The following is a 19,192-nucleotide window of genomic DNA, read 5'->3' as shown; positions in this document are numbered from 1 at the left end:
CTTCCCCATCCCTAACGGATGTAAGAGAATGACAGTTGGGGCAATTTGCACCTCCCTCCCTAGGAAGCCGTTCCGCTGCCCTGGAGGAGAATCACAATTATTAAGTCTATTCCCGAGAACTAACGCATGGGACAATGAGCACCGGGAACTTGGCTGCAAGGCTTCCTCGCCACCCTTGGGGAATGAAGGCGTCCGGAAACCTCCCGGAAGTCGCCGAGCGTCCCTGCCCTTCCCCAAGCTTTCCGGGCTCGGCCGGACTTTGCCGAGCTGGAGGCGGGAGTTACCTTACGTGCGGCGGAGCTGCTGCGACGAGGCGTGCGCTGCGGATCCCGGAGGCGGTGCAGGCGGTGCAGGGTCGGGCGGGGATGCTGTGCGGCAGGGGGCCGAGGCCTGCGGCGGCCATGGCGTCCTTCGTGGTGAGTATCCGCGCGTTTATATGTGAGGTGGTGCCGGAGCCTTGCGCGCCGAAAAGAAGAAGAAGAAGAAGCAGAGCGGCGGGCACCTGAGCATCCCGCGAGTCAGAGCCTGGGGCCACCACAGGGCCAGTGGGGCCCACGTCCCCCCTTTCCTCGTATGACAACAGCAAGGCCCCTCTCTGTCCCAGATCTCACGGCCTCTTACAGACCGGACTCAAAGCTTGGAGCCCTCTGTCATAGACTTTGTGCCTCATGACAGCCGTGCCCTTGCCAGTCCTCTCTCACAGGCGCCTTCTCATGCTGCCGTGTAGGGGCGCTGTGCTCTGCTGGAGGGGATGAGCTTAGAGAGAAAGTACTGTGGGAGGAGGTAGAGGTTAAGAGAATTGTTGCCAGATATTTATGAAAGAACAAGCGTGCTTTTTCCGAAAAAAACAAGCTCAAATCAAGCCCAAAATAAATTCATTAATCTGTATTTATTGCAGTTTATAAATGCACAATAATATAATATAAAAAGCAAAGAAAACAAACAGATCCAATTAATCATGTAATAATATTTATTTTTTATTTATTTATTTGTCAGATTTTATATACCGTTGTTTGGAGCAAGACTTCACAACGGTTCACAGCGATAACAACAGTTTACATCAAACAGGGTAAAAACTGGTTACATTTTAACAGGAAAATCTTGAACAGTTGTTTATGTCAGAAACGATGTACATGATAATAGCAAACTTACATGGGCGTGAATTGAAATGCGGGAAACATGGGAGGTATGTGTTGGAGGATGGTGGGGAAGGGAGAGGACAGTAAAAAATCACTGTATTCTTTCATGAATCCTCTTTGCAGAAAGCCAGAAATCATCATAGCTGCAATAAAATAACAATCAGAACACATATGGAGCAGAGCTAGAGCAATTCACATTACAACCAACATGAAAAAAAAAATTCAAATTTCTTAACGTCCAGTCAGATGAATCCAGAGCAAGTGGATTATGCACCTCTACCAGCAGATGGAGCAAACTGACATCACTATATATACCCCTCCAGTGACAGCCTAGGAGCATTCTCAGTCTCCAGCAGATGGTGGACCTACATCTCCCTACTGGGGATTGCTTCATTTTGAAAAAGGAGAATTAAGGATATTTCATTTGCCCTGCAAAATGATAACAAAAGGTCCCTTCCACAGTTGAGAATTCCCAAGGTGATTTCTGTGATCCCTCTGATTCGTGCCTTGGTCTGGTAGCTGGTTTTTCAGCTGGCATGGACTTAGCTGCTTAAGTGGCTGAAAGGCAACGGGTGCAGGAAGCCAAGCGTGGCGGTGACAGCATATGCTGTCTACCCCCGCAGCCGCAGACTGTCTCTGTACTCAGCCAGGTAAGGCTGAGCTCAGGTAAGTTTAAAAAACAAACAAGTCAAAAAACAAAAATATATATATATTTACAGAGATGTAAAAGGAGGCTTTTGTAGCGAAGGGCTTCCTACCTTTTTCCGGTCTCTGTGCTCGGTGCGCTGTTCCGATGTTCGTCCTGCGCTGTGGGAGGACAAGGGATGTAGGCAGCCTGGTAGGTTGAGCAACCTCTGTAAGTTAGTCCCCGCTCTGAGGCTTTTTCGCTGTGTGCTGCGTGGTAGGCTGCAATGGCATTTTGCGCGCTTTCTAAGGCTGCCCTGTACAGGATTGTTGGTTTGGTGTGCACGTCTAGCTGTTCATCCAGGTTGTGCATCCAGTTTTTGGATGTCTAGTTGGGCCTTGTATTATGTGCGTCTAAGTTAAGTGATGCCTTAAGTGGCCGCATACTTACCTATACGCACAAGTTTTATTATGCGTTTAAATTATTTTATGGCACTTAATTTTGGGACGCCTAATTTTTGGATGCCTAGGTTGGACGCCTAGTATTTTTGGACGTACAAAAAAAAAAAAGGCTATTCGCATGCTGCCGCTCAAGTGCATTGTCTGCCTAAGAAATCTAAGCTCCTTTCTCTTTGCATTGCCTGTCATATTTGGGCATCTCAGCCAGGAGTGCCCGCTAACTTGTGTCAGCACTGGAGGCTCAGGGAGAATTGCCTTCCTCTGATTTCAGTCAGTCGGATGTAGGCTTGGGTGCAGACGGCTTAGGTGAGGTGCCTATTTTTGGAACTCCCCTAACCGGTAGCTCAGTGAGTACGCCTCAAGTACCTCCTGGATTAGATGCTTTACCTTTTCGTGGGTAGAGTTTTTCCAGGTATTGCAATCCTTTCTCCAGGCGCAATCTTCAGCCCTCTCTAGTACTCCCAGAGCAGAGTCGCAGGTAGAAATCTTGCCAGGACCTACTGTTAAGCGCCGGAGTACTGCTAGAGTGGTAGCGGGACTTCCTGATGGAGGTCCAGATGACATGGATGATGACGCCGATCCTAACTTCCTTGAGGATGGTGAAATTCCTCCAGGATTAGAACTGTATAGAACTATACTACGGTTCTTTCATAAAGATGAACTGCCAGCTCTGATTTCCCAGACCTTGAAAATGCTCGGAGTTCCTGAGGCAGACGCTGTGACTGAGCTGAAGAAAAATTCCATTTTGGTTTCCCAAGGCCTCTTGTTTTTTCCCCGTGATGGAAGTCATTCAAGAATTAATTGATCTGAGTGGGGTGCCCCAGAGGCTAATTTCAAAGGGGGTTGGGTTTTGGAAGCCAAAGAAATGAGATACTAACGGGTGCATCGAGATTGAGTTTCCATGCATGGAGTGATGTTATGCTGCTAGAGCACTGAGATGCACTCTAATGGATGACACCGCTAGGCCAGAGGAGTATAACATATGTAGATATTGAAGCAATTGTTCTGGGGAACTTTCGAGTGGGTCTACTGATACCATTGCACACCAATTTGAATAACTGTGCCACATGCCTGTATAATTCTCTCCTGTAGATGGATTCCTAGTGGATATTAGGATATCCTCAATATCAGAAGGGAGAAGGAGGCGACTTAACACCTCCCTTTCAACCTCCAAGCTGTCAAGTGCAGAGAGGAGGGTAGCGGATGAAGGAGTATGCCTCCTTCCTGCGACAATAGGTCTTCCCTGTTTCCCAAGGAAATTGGTGGTTGAATCGATAGTTGTATGAGATAGGCATACCACGGTTGTCTGGGCCACGTCGGTGCATTAAGGATGCGATCTGATTCGCCTGTGATGCACTTCTAGATCACTTATCCTATTAGGAGTATCGGTGGGTATGCATAGAACAGATCCTCTGTTCAGGGAACTAGGAATGAATCCTGGGCAATTCTGTGTGTGCTCGGGTAGAGAGAGCACGAGATCGGCAGTTTTGTGTTGGTTTCTGTTGTGAAGAAGTCCATGCAGGCTATTTCCCACTTCCCTAACAGTGCGTTTGCCACCTCTTGGTTCAACTCCTACTCGTGGGGATGAAATATTTTGCTAAGTCTGTCAGCCTCCGGGTTTTTCATACCCGTAAGGTATCAACGCACAATTAAACTCTGGAATTTGTTGCCAGAGGATGTGGTTAGTGCAGTTAGTATAGCTGTGTTTAAAAAAGGATTGGATAAGTTCTTGGAGGAGAAGTCCATTACCTGCTATTAAGTTCACTTAGAGAATAGCCACTGCCATTAGCAATGGTAACATGGAATAGACTTAGTTTTTGGGTACTTGCCAGGTTCTTATGGCCTGGATTGGCCACTGTTGGAAACAGGATGCTGGGCTTGATGGACCCTTGGTCTGACCCAATATGGCATTTTCTTATGTTCTTATATCAGGAGTGGGGAATCAAGGTATTTCCCTATCTGAATGATTGGCTTCTAGTCTCCTCAAACTCCAAAACGCTCTGATCACACCTAAAGTAAACCATAACCTGCCTAGAGAATCTAGGATTCACAATCAACTATGACAAACCCAACCAAATCCCAACCCAAGTCCTTCAATTCATTGTAGCGGTAATAAACACCAAGCTCTGCAGGGCTTTCCTCCCAGCGGAGAGAATCCAAATTGTTTGCGAACTGGTTCATACTTTGAAGAACCAGTTGCATTCCTCAGCTCATAAAATATTCACTATTCTGGGTCTATTGCAGTGGCTATATACATCATACCACACAACCATCTTTATATGCGGCGTGTACAATTGGGACTCAAGATGCAACGGTCACAACACGGCCACCTGATGTCGCTGCGAGTCGTCATGACTCTGTCAGTGATCTTGGACATAAACTGGTGGTTATCCCCCCCCCCCCCCCAAGTACTAGAAACAGGAGCACCATTTCGAATCCCGGTGCATCAGATTGCTATGACAACGGATGCATTCACAAAGGGATGGAGAGCATACCTGCTGCACCTAAAGATGCAGGGGATCTGGTCTCCAAGGGAGAGAACCCTCCAGAACAACCTATTAGAGCTAAGAGCTATAAAAAATGCTATCTACAAGTTCTCTCATCTCCTTGCAGGAAATAGAGTAATGATTTACACGGACAACCAAGTAGCCATATTTTATATAAACAAAGAAGGCGGGTCCGGTTCCAACATACTTTGCAAGGAAGCAGTGTTGATCCTGGAATGGGCAATAAGCCACTCCAGTTGTAAGCAACATAAGAACATAAGAAAATGCCATACTGGGTCAGACCAAGGGTCCATCAAGCCCAGCATCCTTTTTCCAACAGTGGCCAATCCAGGCCATAAGAACCTGGCAAGTACTCAAAAACTAAGTCTATTCCATGTAACCATTGCTAATGGCAGTGGCTATTCTCTAAGTGAACTTAATAGCAGGTAATGGACTTCTCCTCCAAGAACTTATCAAATCCTTTTTTAAACACAGCTATAGTAACTGCACTAACCACATCCTCTGGCAACAAATTCCAGAGTTTAATTGTGCGTTGATACCTTACGGGTATGAAAAACCCGGAGGCTGACAGACTTAGCAAAATATTTCATCCCCACGAGTAGGAGTTGAACCAAGAGGTGGCAAACGCACTGTTAGGGAAGTGGGAAATAGCCTGCATGGACTTCTTCACAACAGAAACCAACACAAAACTGCCGATCTCGTGCTCTCTCTACCCGAGCACACACAGAATTGCCCAGGATTCATTCCTAGTTCCCTGAACAGAGGATCTGTTCTATGCATACCCACCGATACTCCTAATAGGATAAGTGATCTAGAAGTGCATCACAGGCGAATCAGATCGCATCCTTAATGCACCGACGTGGCCCAGACAACCGTGGTATGCCTATCTCATACAACTATCGATTCAACCACCAATTTCCTTGGGAAACAGGGAAGACCTATTGTCGCAGGAAGGAGGCATACTCCTTCATCCGCTACCCTCCTCTCTGCACTTGACAGCTTGGAGGTTGAAAGGGAGGTGTTAAGTCGCCGCCTCCTCCCTTCTGATATTGAGGATATCCTAATATCCACTAGGAATCCATCTACAGGAGAGAATTATACAGGCATGTGGCACAGTTATTCAAATTGGTGTGCAATGGTATCAGTAGACCCACTCGAAAGTTCCCCAGAACAATTGCTTCAATATCTACATATGTTATACTCCTCTGGCCTAGCGGTGTCATCCATTAGAGTGCATCTCAGTGCTCTAGCAGCATAACATCACTCCATGCATGGAAACTCAATCTCGATGCACCCGTTAGTATCTCATTTCTTTACAGGTGCTATTAGACTCTGTCCCCCGGTTTCCAAACACCTGGCTTTCTAACACCAGGATGTGATAGCATCCTGGTATTAGAAAGACTAATGCAGCCGCCATTCGAGCCAATGCACTCCATCTCCATGAAATTTCTGAAATGGAAGATATTATTCCTGGTGGCCATCGCTTCAGGCATTAGTTTACTATCCCCCTTATTTACAATTCTACCATTGAAAAGTCACCTTTCTCCGCAAGGTGGTCTCAGCCTTTCACTTACATCAATCAATCACCTTACCAACTTTTTTTCCAAAACCACATGTGATGGACAGAGAAAAGATCCTTCACACTTTAGAATGCAAAAGAGCCCTGGCTTACTACATATAAAGGACTCAATCCCTTAAATGTCATTTTCAATTCTTTGTCTCTCTCAATCCGAATGCACCAGGCTTACCAGTCGCCAAAAGAACATTAGCAAACTGTATTAATTTGTGCTGCTCAACTCATCGAGATAGACTTCCAGATGGAGTAAAAGCACATCAGCTCAGAGCCACAGTGGCCTCTATAGCTCACCTTTGCGACATACCAGTTTTGGACATATGTAAAGCAGCTACTTGATCGTCTCTTCATACCTTCACATCCCATTATTGCCTCCAGCAACAGACGAGATTTGATGCCGTAATGGGTAAAGTGATATTGCACGGTTTTTCGCACAAGGGGCATCTTAACCCATGCCAGAGACAGAAGATCACCTCCACGAACATATAGTTAAGGGTGTGCTCAAGAGACCATTAGCTGGGGACTCCCAGACAGCATGGCTAATTCAGCCTGCTTATTGATGGTAAAAAGCAAGTTTGCTTTACCGTAAATGGAGTTTTCCGTAGATAGCAGGATGAATTTGCCATGTGATCCCACCCTCCTCCCTGGACAGCCCTTTATTCCTTCTATCTTTGTTTGCTGCTCATACATACTTTCTTATCAACTGAGCAAGTCGGGTAAATTACACGAGAATGGCCACGCAGGTGCGAAGAGCAAAGCTCTGTATCTGTGGAGAGAGTTTTCTGCCTCAGGCTGCCGGGGGATGTCCCAGACAGCATAGCTAATTCATCCTGCTATCTACAGAAAATACCATTTACGGTAAGCAAACTTGCTTTTCCAATATAAAGCCAAAAGTGTAAATCACGTTTGGATGAAAAGTGCTAAACAGATTCAAATTAATGGAGGGAAGTGGAGGGGTCAGTAGATGGATATCTTCCTCCCTCCCCCTCCCCTATTTTATTTAGGCCAGTCCTAGTTTTTCAGCTCTGAAAGATTTTCCTGTTGGAGACATCCCATAATACTTTGCAACATGAGTTAAAAAAAAACAAAATCACATAGAACTGACTTGAGTCAGGTGGTCCCCCTAATCCAGGAGTGGCCAACTCTGGTCCTCAAGTGCTACAACAGGCCTAGTTTTCAGATATCCACAATGAATATGCATGTGGTGTTAAATTAGAAGTGGTGACAAGGTTCTTAAATTTTAACCAGTACTCCTGTACCATTCCTGCTCCTCCAAAGTAATTACCCATATACCATGTTGCAACTCTTCTGTGACCAATGTTATCACTTCACTGTGTTCACTTGCAGTCAATGCTCCTAAATCATTTTCTGTAGCTCTTCCACAGTGTGTCATCATTACCTTTCTGGAGCTCAACTTTCTTGTATGCTGTTTTCTATTTAACAATAATTATTTTGTTCAAATATATGAATCTATGAATGTCTCTTGTGAATCGTTGTGATCATTATTAGAAATAACGGAATATAAAATGCTTAAATAAATAAACAGTCTTCTAACATAATTTCTCTTCCCTTCTCCAAGGCTCATCCTTCTGTGCGTATTAAAGGGACAGAACACAGCTATAACCCAGTGCTATGCCAAGATGAACAGTGTGGAGCCACTGCCAAAGGGAAGCACATGCACTGCCCCTTCTGTAGCGTCTCTGAATCATACCAGGACCCTGTCATCCTGCGGGCACATTATCGAGTCAAGCATGTGGATAAGGGACTGGACTTTGCAGGTAAGAGGTCCCCTACAATTGTTTCCTTTTTTAAAAATTTCTCTTATCCATGTGGCTTGTTTTTTAACCTGATTAGCAAAGCAGTTTACAGTTCTGCCCATTTTATGAAAAGTAAATATCAAGTCAGCTGAAAATAGACACTATCCTTGTCTTGAACATAGATCCTCCATGAAACTCTCAGTTGCTGCTTCCTGACTGAATAATCATATCTAATGATCTCAGGGTAGTAAAACTATGTGACAAGGCAGTGACCAAAGCCGGTGAACATAAGGATCCGAAAGCACCTCAACACCGAAACCTTACTCCTCTCCTTAGCAGACACTATTCTGAAAGGAATGGATTCCAGGAATTCTTTCCTCCTCGTGATGCTAGACATTTCTGCCGCTTTTGATACTGTCAGACACAATATCCTTACCAGCATTCTCATCAGGATTGGTATCTCCGGTACTGCTCTCTCCTGGATAAAATCCTACCTTCAAAACCGTCACTATACAGTCATCATGGACAGCAACAAATCTGAACCAATCAGTCTTGACAGAGGTGTCCCCCAAGGCTCCTCCCTCTCTTCTACTTTATTCAATATTTACATGCTCCCCCTCACCAACCTCCTCACTAACCTTGGCATCAAACACTTCATCTACGCAGATGATGTGCAACTTCTCTTCCCCTTCACAGACTCCCCTCAGACCGCTCTCCAAAATTGGGAATCATGCTTATCCTCCATTAAACAACTTCTCACTGCATGCATCTAGCCCTTAACCCTCAAAAAACGGAACTCCTCATTATCTCTTCTCAACACCCGTTACCTTCCATTCCCCCATCCTTTACTTCCACCACCATCCCTACCCACACGCGAAGCCTGGGTGTCCTAATCGACAATCAGCTTACTCTGAAACCCTTCATCAAATCCATCCTCAGTGACTGCTATTTTAAACTGCAAACAATAAAAAAACTACGACCTCTTAAGAACATAAGAACATAAGAAAATGCCATACTGGGTCAGACCAAGGGTCCATCAAGCCCAGCATCCTGTTTCCAACAGTGGCCAATCCAGGCCATAAGAACCTGGCAAGTACCCAAAAACTAAGTCTATTCCATGTAACCATTGCTAATGGCAGTGGCTATTCTCTAACTTCTCTGACTTTCGCACCGTCCTACAATCTATCATTTTTTCAAAGTTAGACTACTGTAATGCCCTTCTCCTCGGCCTCCCCTCAACTTATATCAAACCTTTACAACTCCTACAAAACGCCTCTGCTCGCATCCTCACAAACTCCAGAAAAAGACACCATATCACACCAACCCTCATTGAATTACACTGGCTACCAATCAAATCACGAATCCTTTACAAACCCCTATCCCTCATTCAAAAACTTTTATCATACATGAAAACATTCACTGGCTCAATCCTCCCCTCATGATACGCACCTCCACACGTCCAACCCGTACCTCTCATCAAGGAATGCTACGCCTGCCCCCTATCAAATCCACCAAACTTACCTCCACCACCAAGAGGGCCTTTTCCCTTGCTGGCCCCTCACTCTGGAACTTCATGCCTCCAGACCTACGTACCGAAACCTCCACACCCAAGTTAAAAAAAAAAACCAACCTGAAAACATGGCTATTTCGACAGGCCTTCCCATCTGACACGACCCCCACTGAAGACAAAATACTTCAGTGCAACCATCCCTGTAGATGACATAGCGTATATACCTCCCTTTGTACTCCAGGAACATTAATAGATCCCTCTCCCTCCCCTTATCACTTTCTCCTCCTAGCCTTTCCTCTACCCCCCTCTTCCCCCCCCACTGTTTTTCACCTTTTGTCCCTAACCCACTTGTATATATTGAACATAGAATTTTGGATATAATTTAATAGTTAACCTGGTCTTTCCAGACAATACTCTGAATCTTCACTCTTATCTCTCGTATCTCCTTGTTATCCTACTCCTGTATTAAAGTTTTGTATCCCATATTTAACTTGGTTCCTTGTAAAGGCAATGCCTAACTGACAGTTTCCTGTCAGAGTTCAAGTTTTGTGTAAACAGATATAGAAACATAGAAACATAGAAATGACGGCAGAAGGAGACCAAATGGCCCATCTAGTCTGCCCCGCAAATTTTCTCTCTCATACTTATCTGTTTCTCTTAGCTCTTGGTTCTATTTCCCTTCCACCCCCACCTTTAATGTAGAGAGCAGTGATGGAGCTGCATCCAAGTGATGTGCAAACGGATGTCGGTATATAAAAAAAATACAAAATAAATAAATAAATAAATAAATCTGTCAGGTACTTCCTGGTGACTAGCATTGGTCTCTGTCGGAAACTTTCAAAAAGGAGATAGAGCAGATTTTAAACTAGAACAAGGGGGAAAGCTGACAGTCACTCAGCAGTGCATGGTTCAGAGGAATGTATTCTTGAAGGATACTTATGAAACAGGAGAGTTAGGGCATCCCAACAGAGAGGTTCCAATAAAAGCAAAAGAAGCCCATGTGCCTATAAGTAAAGAATCACCTGAGCTAAAGAATTCCAAATTATCCATATCAACTGAAAAGCAGGTTGTTAATACAAACAAAAAACACACTTTGAAATGTCTGTATGCCAATGCCAGAAGTCTAAGAAGTAAGATGGGAGAGTTAGAATAAGAATATATAGCAGTGAATAATGAGATAGACATAATTGGCATCTAGGAGACCTGGAAGAAGGAGAATAACCAATGGGATAGTGCTATATTAGGGTACAAATTATACCGCAATGATAGGGAGGATCAACTTGGTGGGGGTGTGGCACTTTATGTCAGGGAGGATATAGAGTCCAACAGGATAAAGATCATACAGGAGACTAAATGCTCAGTAGAATCTATATGGGCAGAAATCCCATATGTGTTGGGTAAGAGTATGGTGATAATATACTATCGGATAAAATTATCAGACAGAAGATGAAATGCTAACAGAGATCAGGGAAGCTAACCAGTTTGGCAGTGCAGTAATAATGGGAGATTTCAATTACCCCAATATTGACCAGGTAAATGTAACGTCAGGACATGCTAGAGACTTCAAATTCCTAGATAGAATAAACAACTGCTTCATGGAGCAATTGGTTCAGGAGAGAGGAAGCTATTTTAAATTTAATTCTTAGTGGAATGCAGGATTTGGTGAGAGAGGTAACTGTGGTGGGGCCACTTGGCAATAGTGATCATAACATGATCAAATTTGAACTAGTGACAGGAAGGGGGACAGTATATAAATCTACAGCTCTAACACTAAACTTTCAAAAGGGAAGGAGGAAGTGACATCACTTCCCATGCCGGCTGCTTCTTAGAGGAGCTCTCAGCCCCGGAGCACTTTTTGCTACAAAAACACCGTGCCACCCACCCGAATTGCGGCGATTTTTGGGCGCTTGGGAAGCGGAACACTGTGGGGCCATGGCGCAAAAAAAACAAACCGTGGACTTTGCAAAATTTTCATACAGCAAAGGGGGAGACGTGCCGGACCTCCAGGGCCCTAAAATGGCGGTGGCAGTCGAGCAGGAGGACCCGGAGCACGTGGAATCCGACCAAGACCTCCTGGACCCAGAGCGTCCCCTCCGATCCGAGATGCGCTCCTGGTTTATGGAGCTGCGACGCGATATTAAAGGCTTTAAAACGGAAATAGCTGAAAAGCTGCAGGAAATGCGGGAGGACAACGCAGCCTTGGGCCACCGTGTGGATGACGTGGACCTTCGCTTGGATGAGCACGAGGAGCACTGGCAGCAGCAGCAGCTGAAGGTGACCGCATTAAAATCCGCACAAACGACCTTGGAGGACAAACTCGAGGATTTGGAGAACAGGACCAGACGCTGTAACCTTCGTTTTAAAGGTGTGCCAGAAACTGAGGACTATCAGGACTGTGTCTCTATTATTCAAAAAATATGCCTCTGGCTTCTTGGGAATTCGGAGACCGGCAGCGAGGGTCCTGCGTTGGATTCAGGGATCGAACGAGCGCATCGGTCCCTGGGACCGGGTACGTGACATTGTAGTCTGTTTTCACTCTTATGCTTATAAGGAGAGGATCGCTGCAGCGGCCAGGAAGCAGCGTGTTTGGAGTTGGGAGGGGAATGACATTTCCATTTTTGCAGATCTGGCGGCGAGTACCCTGCGCAAACGAATGGCTCTGCGACCGGTCACCTCTGCTTTGGCCAGTGCTTCCATACGTTACAGATGGCTGTTCCCCTTCGGCCTCTGGTTCCAAGTGGATGGGAAATCCTATAAAGTTCACAGTCTGGAAGATGCGGTGCCAGCCCTGAAAGCCGTGGGTATTACTGTGGATATTCCGATATCTAAAGAGGTGGCTGCTTCCGGCTCCAGACCAGCCGCCCCACGCTGGCAACGGGTCACCAAAGGAGGCCGTCGGCTTCGGAGGAATGCCAGCGACCACGGGGAATCCGGGACCCTCACCTGAATTGCCTGGCCCATCCAGTTCTCAGGGCTCTTATTGACTAAGTTGTCGTGAACCTGACTGCCATTTCAGATGTGCCTCAGTGTCTTTGTTCGCTTATTTCATGGGGTGGACTTATTCTGTTGTCACAGTGTGTATTCTGACTTTATGATTATCAATTGATTGCTCCGGGGGGGGGGGCAGACTCCGCACCCCGGCATGGTTTCTTCCTCCGTGTTCTTCTCTGGAAGGTGTGGAACCATCCAGGATATTTGCTGGGGGGGAGGGGGTGGGGGTTTAGCTTCACAATGCCTGGTTTTCGCGCTCTTAGAGTGTTCTGTGGTAGTCAGTATGGCCAGGGGTTCCCTCTATTTAAGTGGACTGCCGGGCTATTACACGGGTATGGCTGAGTATGGGGTTTTGTTATCGGATTCTTCTGGGCCGGCACTCTTGGTTCTCGGTGCTGGGCTGTGGGATTGGGGGAGGGGAGGTGCAGAGATATTAAGATTATGACCTCAATTACCTTCCTCTCCCTTAATGTTAAGGGATTGAATTCAGGCAGGAAATGGAAGCTCTTATTCCAAGAAATAGACAGGCTATCTGCCCAGGTGTTTTATGTCCAGGAAACTCACCTACGCCAGTGTTATGAGGGCCTCTTATGCTCAGAAAAATACCCCCATCAATTTTGGGCGGCGGCGACACCTGCCTCCAGATATTTGGGTGTGGGAATCCTGGTGCATAAAGACATTCACTTTGAGGTCCGGAATATTCTTTCTGACCCGTTAGGCCGCTACCTTCTCCTTAATGTAGTTCTGGGCGGGGAGTCTTATACACTTTGGGTAGATTTTCAAAAAACGCGAATAGGCGTACTTTTGCTGGCGCATCAGGCGCCAGCAAAAGTACGCTGGATTTTAGTAGATACGCGCGGAGCCGCGCGTATCCACTAAAATCCTGGATCGGCGCGCGAAAGGCTATGAATTCTGTATAGCCGGCGCGCACCGAGCCGCGCAGCCTACCCCCGTTCCCTTCGAGGCCGCTCTGAAATCGGAGCGGCCTTGGAGGGAATCCTCTAATGCCCTCCCCTCACCTTCCCCTCCCTTCCTCTACCTAACCCACCCACCCGGCCCTGTCTACACCCCCCCCCTTACCTTTCTCCGGGGATTTACGCCTCCCGGAGGGAGAAGTAAATCCCCGCGCGCCAGCGGGCCTCCTGCGCACCGGGCCGCAACCTGGGGGCGGGTACGGAGGGCGCGGCCACGCCCCCGGACCGCCCCGGGCAGTAGCCACGCCCCCGAAACACCGCGACGACCGGGCACGCCCCCGACACGCCCCCCTCGGAGAACCCCGGGACTTACGCGAGTCCCGGGGCTCTGCGTGCGCCGGTAGGCCTATGTAAAATAGGCTCACCGGCGCGCAGGGCCCTGCTCGCCTAAATCCGCCCGGTTTTGGGCGGATTTAGGCGAGCAGGGCTCTGAAAATCCGCCCCTTTGTTCGGTGTATGGTCCTACCTCTCAGAAGCGTTTTATACTAAATTGTACAAGCTGTTAATGGATCATGCGGAGGGAAGTGTTATTTTGGGGGGGGATTTCAATTTGACGCTTCATCCCCGCTTTGATACCTCAGCGGGTTCTAGCTCTGACCCTGCCCTGGCCAGGAAGGCGCTCAAACGGATTCTTACGCTTATAGCTGGGGTGGATGTCTGGCGCTCTCGCTTCCCTACTTCCCGCAGCTATACCTACTTCTCACCCTCGCACAATAGCTATTCCCGCCTGGATATGTTCATGCTTGACCGGACCAAACTTAATGCGGTAACAGGGGTTGATATTGAACCTATAGTTTGGTCGGATCATGCGCCTATCTGGTTTAAATTGCGTATGGGCCCGTCTGATGTAGGTCAGCGTTTTTGGCGACTAAATGATTCCCTCCTGGAAGATGGTAGCTTTCAGCAGCAATTGACTCGGGAAATTCGTGAATTTCTCCTTCACAATGATACCGGGGAGGTGGGGGCTGGGACCCTGTGGGAGTGTTTAAAGTGTGTCCTACGAGGCTCCTGTATTGCGAGAGCATCTTTTGTTAAGCAACAGCGGGAGCTGGAGCACCAGACGTTACTGAAGGCCTTGTCCAAGTTGGAGCGGGCTCATATGAGGGACGGAGTTGGCTCTACGCAGCGGGGGTCCATCCAGGAGCTGCGGGATAAGATTATGGCCCTAGATTCTGCCCGTATTGCCCATCAATTGGAATTGGCCCAACAGCGATTTTTTGAGGGTGGGAACAAGGTTGGACGTTACTTAGCCCACAGCCTTAAACGGAAGCAGGCACAAGCCACTATTTTAAAAATAAAGGATCCCTCTGGGGGGCTCCTTACTGATAATGCCTCTATTCGGGGCTGCTTTCAAAGTTTTTACTCCGCTCTGTACCATGGCGACCCTGATATACAGGAAGCTTCGATTGAGGCATACCTGTCTCGGCTTCCCCTCCCTACCTTGACGGCGGCCCAGCGACAATTTTTAGATGGGGACATCTCCGCTATGGAACTTCAGGACGCTATTGACTCCCTCAAACTGGGGAAATCCCCGGGCCTCGATGGGTATACTCCCCGGTTTTATAAATTATTTGCTACGGCCCTAGCCCCTCTTCTGTTGAAATTTTTCAACTCCCTGAAAACGGGGTCGTCCCTGTCTGCCCAGGCCAACTTGGCGGGCATTACACTATTACTTAAACCTGACCGGGACCCATCCGTTTGTGGTTCTTATCGGCCCATTTCTTTATTGAACATCGGTTAAGTTACTGGCAAAAATCTTGGCGAAGCGCCTGAACTGTTTTATTTCTCACTTGGTGGGGCTCGATCAGGCTGGCTTTATTCCTGGGAGGACTCCTGCGGATAATGTTCACAAAATTTTGGACATTATCTGCTTTGCCCAAACACACAACATCCCGGCAGTGGCTTTGTCAATTGATGCTGAAAAGGCATTCGACCGAGTGCACTGGCCTTATCTTTTTCAGACTTTAGAGCATATGGGGTTTGGCTCCTCTTATTTGCAGTGGTTGGGTCAGCTCTATCACTCTCCCCGGGCATGTTTAAAGGTAAATGGAGGCTACTCAGCTCCTTTTGATGTGGGCAGGGGGACTAGGCAGGGTTGCCCGCTATCCCCCCTCCTCTTTGCTTTATTTCTTGAGCCATTTGCTATCTCCATACGCGGCAATGCTGACATTTCTGGGGTACCTATGGGCGCCTTGTCTCCCAAGATATCCCTATATGCTGATGACATTTTGTTTACGCTCTCAGACCCAGCCGACTCTCTCGACTCTGTTATTGCTGAGATGGAGGCTTTCGGTAGGGTTTCTGGTTTTGCCGTAAATTGGGAAAAATCAGAGGTTCTTAACATCAATTTACATACCCGCATGGTCAATTTCCTTCAGGAGCTGTTCCCCTTTAAATGGGCCAAAACCCAAATTAAATATCTGGGCATTCACCTTAGTGTAACGCAAGATCTGCTTACCATTAACTATACCCCGCTGTGGACTAAATTAGCAAAGGATATGGAGGAGTGGAGTCGATATCAGATATCTTGGTTGGGTAGAATGGCTGCCTTTAAAATGAATGTCCTCCCGAAATTATTGTATCTTTTTCAGACACTCCCAGTGCTGGTTCCCATGTCTATGTTAAAACAATGGCAGCGAAGGTGTATGGCTTTCATCTGGGCGGGCAGGCGACCCCGGGTAGCCTGTAGAGTACTTACACAACCTAAAGGTAGAGGTGGCCTGGGAGTTCCGGATCTTATCCGCTACTATCGTGCTGCTCAATTTAAAAAACTGGTGGATTTACAATCATCCCGTAGGCAGAAACTGTGGGTTATTTTTAACCAGGAACTTCTTGGCTCTGTTCTGCTCAGTAGCCTTATCTGGCAGCCTAAGCACACCTGGACGGTGAATCCGGGGGCGGTGTTGCCTCCCTCTACACTTATGCTGCTTCACCTGTGGCATCACCTTGGTGCTCCCCTGGTGGGAAATAGGGAATACCATGCCAGTACCCATTTATATTACAACAAGGCCTTTCGCCCGGGATGTGAGAGCTCCATTTTTTTAGACTGGAGACGACGGGGCATTACGACGTGGGGACATGTTTGGGGCTCTACAGCTTTACGCTCTTTTGCTGATCTTCAGCGAGCCTATGACTTACCTGAGTCGGCGTTGTACCCCTATTTGCAATTAGCGCATTTTGCTAAGGCCACCGGGCTTAGTACTCCACTCGCTCAGGAACCCTCTGATTTTGAGAAACTTTGTGAGCGGGCGCATAGTTGCCCCAAAATGCTGTCAAGGCTTTATCAGCTGTTATTGGTCCGGGATCCCCCTCTTTACACCTTCCAGACGGCTTGGGAGCGAGATCTTCGGGTTAGCTGGACCCCTCAGCGTTGGAAGTCGGTCTTTCGCCGGCTGGGCAGGGGACATATTGCTGCCTCTCTTATTGAGAACTCGTATAAGCTCTTGTACCGCTGGTACAAATGTCCCTCACAGTTACATAAATTCTTGCCTTTATATCCTGATACTTGTTGGCGAGGTTGTGGGGAGGAGGGCACGTTTTATCATATGTGGTGGACCTGCTCCCATGTCAGTTTAGTTTGGAGGCAGGTGTCCCTCTGGTTGAGCAAGCTTTTCCCGGGTCTGCCCTCGCTCACCCCTGCTCAGGCCCTGCTGGGCTTGGCACCCACGGGGCTTTCGCAGGATTCTAATCAGTTAGTTCAATTTGTCTCTACTGCCAGCCACTGTGAGATCGCACGTTTATGGAAAGACACCAGGACTCCCAAGATAGAGGACATTCACAACAGAGTGCGGAAAATTTATTTATTATCCAAAATTACAGCCTCCCGTTTTACATCGATTTGGCACCCTTACCAACAATGGCTTTCTGGGGGGCCGGGGGGTCCTTTGCCTTAAATATTATGTTAGCGGTAGGGGCCCTTCGCTTTTCATATTTTTTTTTTTTTCTCTCGGGGGGTAACCCATAGGATCATATCTATGCTTTTGTGTGACTCCATGTATGCTCTGCTTTTCTAATTTCTTTTGTCATTGTGAAGCTTGGGGGGGTGGGGTGCTATATTCATTAAACATAAACAACTTGGTTTTGCTATTCTGTGATGTTTCACCTACAGTTGTTCCTGGCTCTGATTGCAGCTTTGTGCAGTTTCTTATGTATACTTCATTTTCTACTTGTATGGTCCGATCTGTAGGTTTCATTCTGTTGTTGTTTCAATAAAAACCTTTAATAACAAAAAAAAAAATTTTCAAAAGGGAAATTTTGATAAAATGAGGAAAATAGTTTAAAAAAAACCCCAAAAACTGAAAGGTTCAGCTGCAAAGGTTAAAAGTGTACAACAGGCAACAGTACAAACATTGTTTAAAAATACAGTCTTAGAAGTGCAGTCCAGATGTATTCCATGCATTAAGAAAGGTGGGAGGAAAGCAAAACGATTACTGGCATGGTTAAAAGGTGAGGTGAAAAGCTATTTTAGCCAAAGAAACATCCTTCAAAAATTGGAAGAAGGATCCATCTGAAGAAAATAGGAAAAGATATAAGCACTGTCAAATTAAGTGTAAAACATTGATAAGGAAGGCGAAGAGAGAATTTGAAATGCAGTTGGCCGTAGAGGCAAAAATTCATAATAAAAACTTAAAAAAATATATCCAAACCAAGAGACCTGTGAGGGAGTCGGTTGGACCGTTAAATGACCAAGGGGTTAAAAGGGCTCTTGGGGAAGATAAGGCCATTGCAGAAAGATTAAATGAAATCTTTGCTTCTGTGTTTACTAATGAGGCTGTTGGGGAGATACCTGTTCCAGAGATGGTTTTCAAGGGTGTTGATTCAGATGAACTGAACCAAATCACTGTGAACCTGGAATATATAGCAGGCCAGATTGACAAGCTAAAGAGTAGCAAATCACCTGGACCGGATGGTATGTACCCCAGGGTCCTGAAGGAACTAAAAAAATGAAATTTCTGATCTATTTGTTAAAATTTGTAACCTATCATTAAAATCATCCATTGTACCTGAAGACTGGAGGATGGCCAATATAACCCTAATATTTAAAAAGGGCACCAGGGGCGATCCAGGAAACTATAGATCAGTGAGCCTGACTTTAGTGCCAGGGAAAATAGTGGAAACTATTCCAAAGATCAAAATCACAGAGCATTTAGAAAGTCATGGTTTAATGGAACACAGTCAGCATGGATTTACCCAAGGCAAGTCTTGCCTCACAAATCTGTTTCATTTTTTTTGAAGGGGTTAATAAATATATGGATAAAGGTGAGCCAGTAGATGTCATGTATTTGGATTTTCAGAAGGCGTTTGACAAAGTCCCTCATGAGAGTCTTCTGAATAAACTAAAAAGTCATATGATAGGAGGCGGTGTCCTTTCTTGGATTACAAACTGGTTGAAAGACAGGAAACAGAGAGTAGGATTAATTGGTCATTTTTCTCAGTGAAAAAGGGTAAACAGTGGAATGCCTCAGGAATCTATAAGAACATGCCATACTGGGTCAGACCAAGGGTCCATCAAGCCCAGCATCCCCTTTCCAACAGTGGCCAATCCAGGCCATAAGAACCTGGCAAGTACCCAAAAACTAAGTCTATTCCATGTTACTGTTGCTAGTAATAACAGTGGCTATTTTCTAAGTCAACTTAATAGCAGGTAATGGACTTCTC

At 46.4% G+C, this 19,192-nt stretch overlaps 1 protein-coding gene across 4 annotated transcripts in view; it reads left to right on the top strand.

Annotated features, from left to right (window-relative positions):
* The first annotated feature begins 210 nt into the window (after positions 1-210).
* Positions 211-19,192, top strand: part of LOC115100900 — a 182,321-nt gene continuing 163,339 nt past the window's right edge. The window contains exons 1-3 of one of the 4 annotated variants that reach the window (XM_029619966.1): positions 212-416; positions 1,263-1,616; positions 7,882-8,080. In XM_029619966.1, the coding sequence (XP_029475826.1) occupies positions 7,943-8,080 (138 nt within the window). In that variant the 5' untranslated portion in view covers positions 212-416; positions 1,263-1,616; positions 7,882-7,942. Of the gene's footprint in view, positions 417-1,262; positions 1,617-7,881; positions 8,081-19,192 lie in introns of all 4 variants that reach the window. The other 3 variants (XM_029619965.1, XM_029619964.1, XM_029619963.1) reach the window with 3 other exon arrangements.

This window comes from Rhinatrema bivittatum, chromosome 11 (assembly GCF_901001135.1).
Source record: "Rhinatrema bivittatum chromosome 11, aRhiBiv1.1, whole genome shotgun sequence".
NCBI lineage: Eukaryota > Metazoa > Chordata > Amphibia > Gymnophiona > Rhinatrematidae > Rhinatrema > Rhinatrema bivittatum.
Note: the sequence above shows the minus strand (reverse complement) of the source record. Positions and strands in the feature narration are given on the sequence as shown.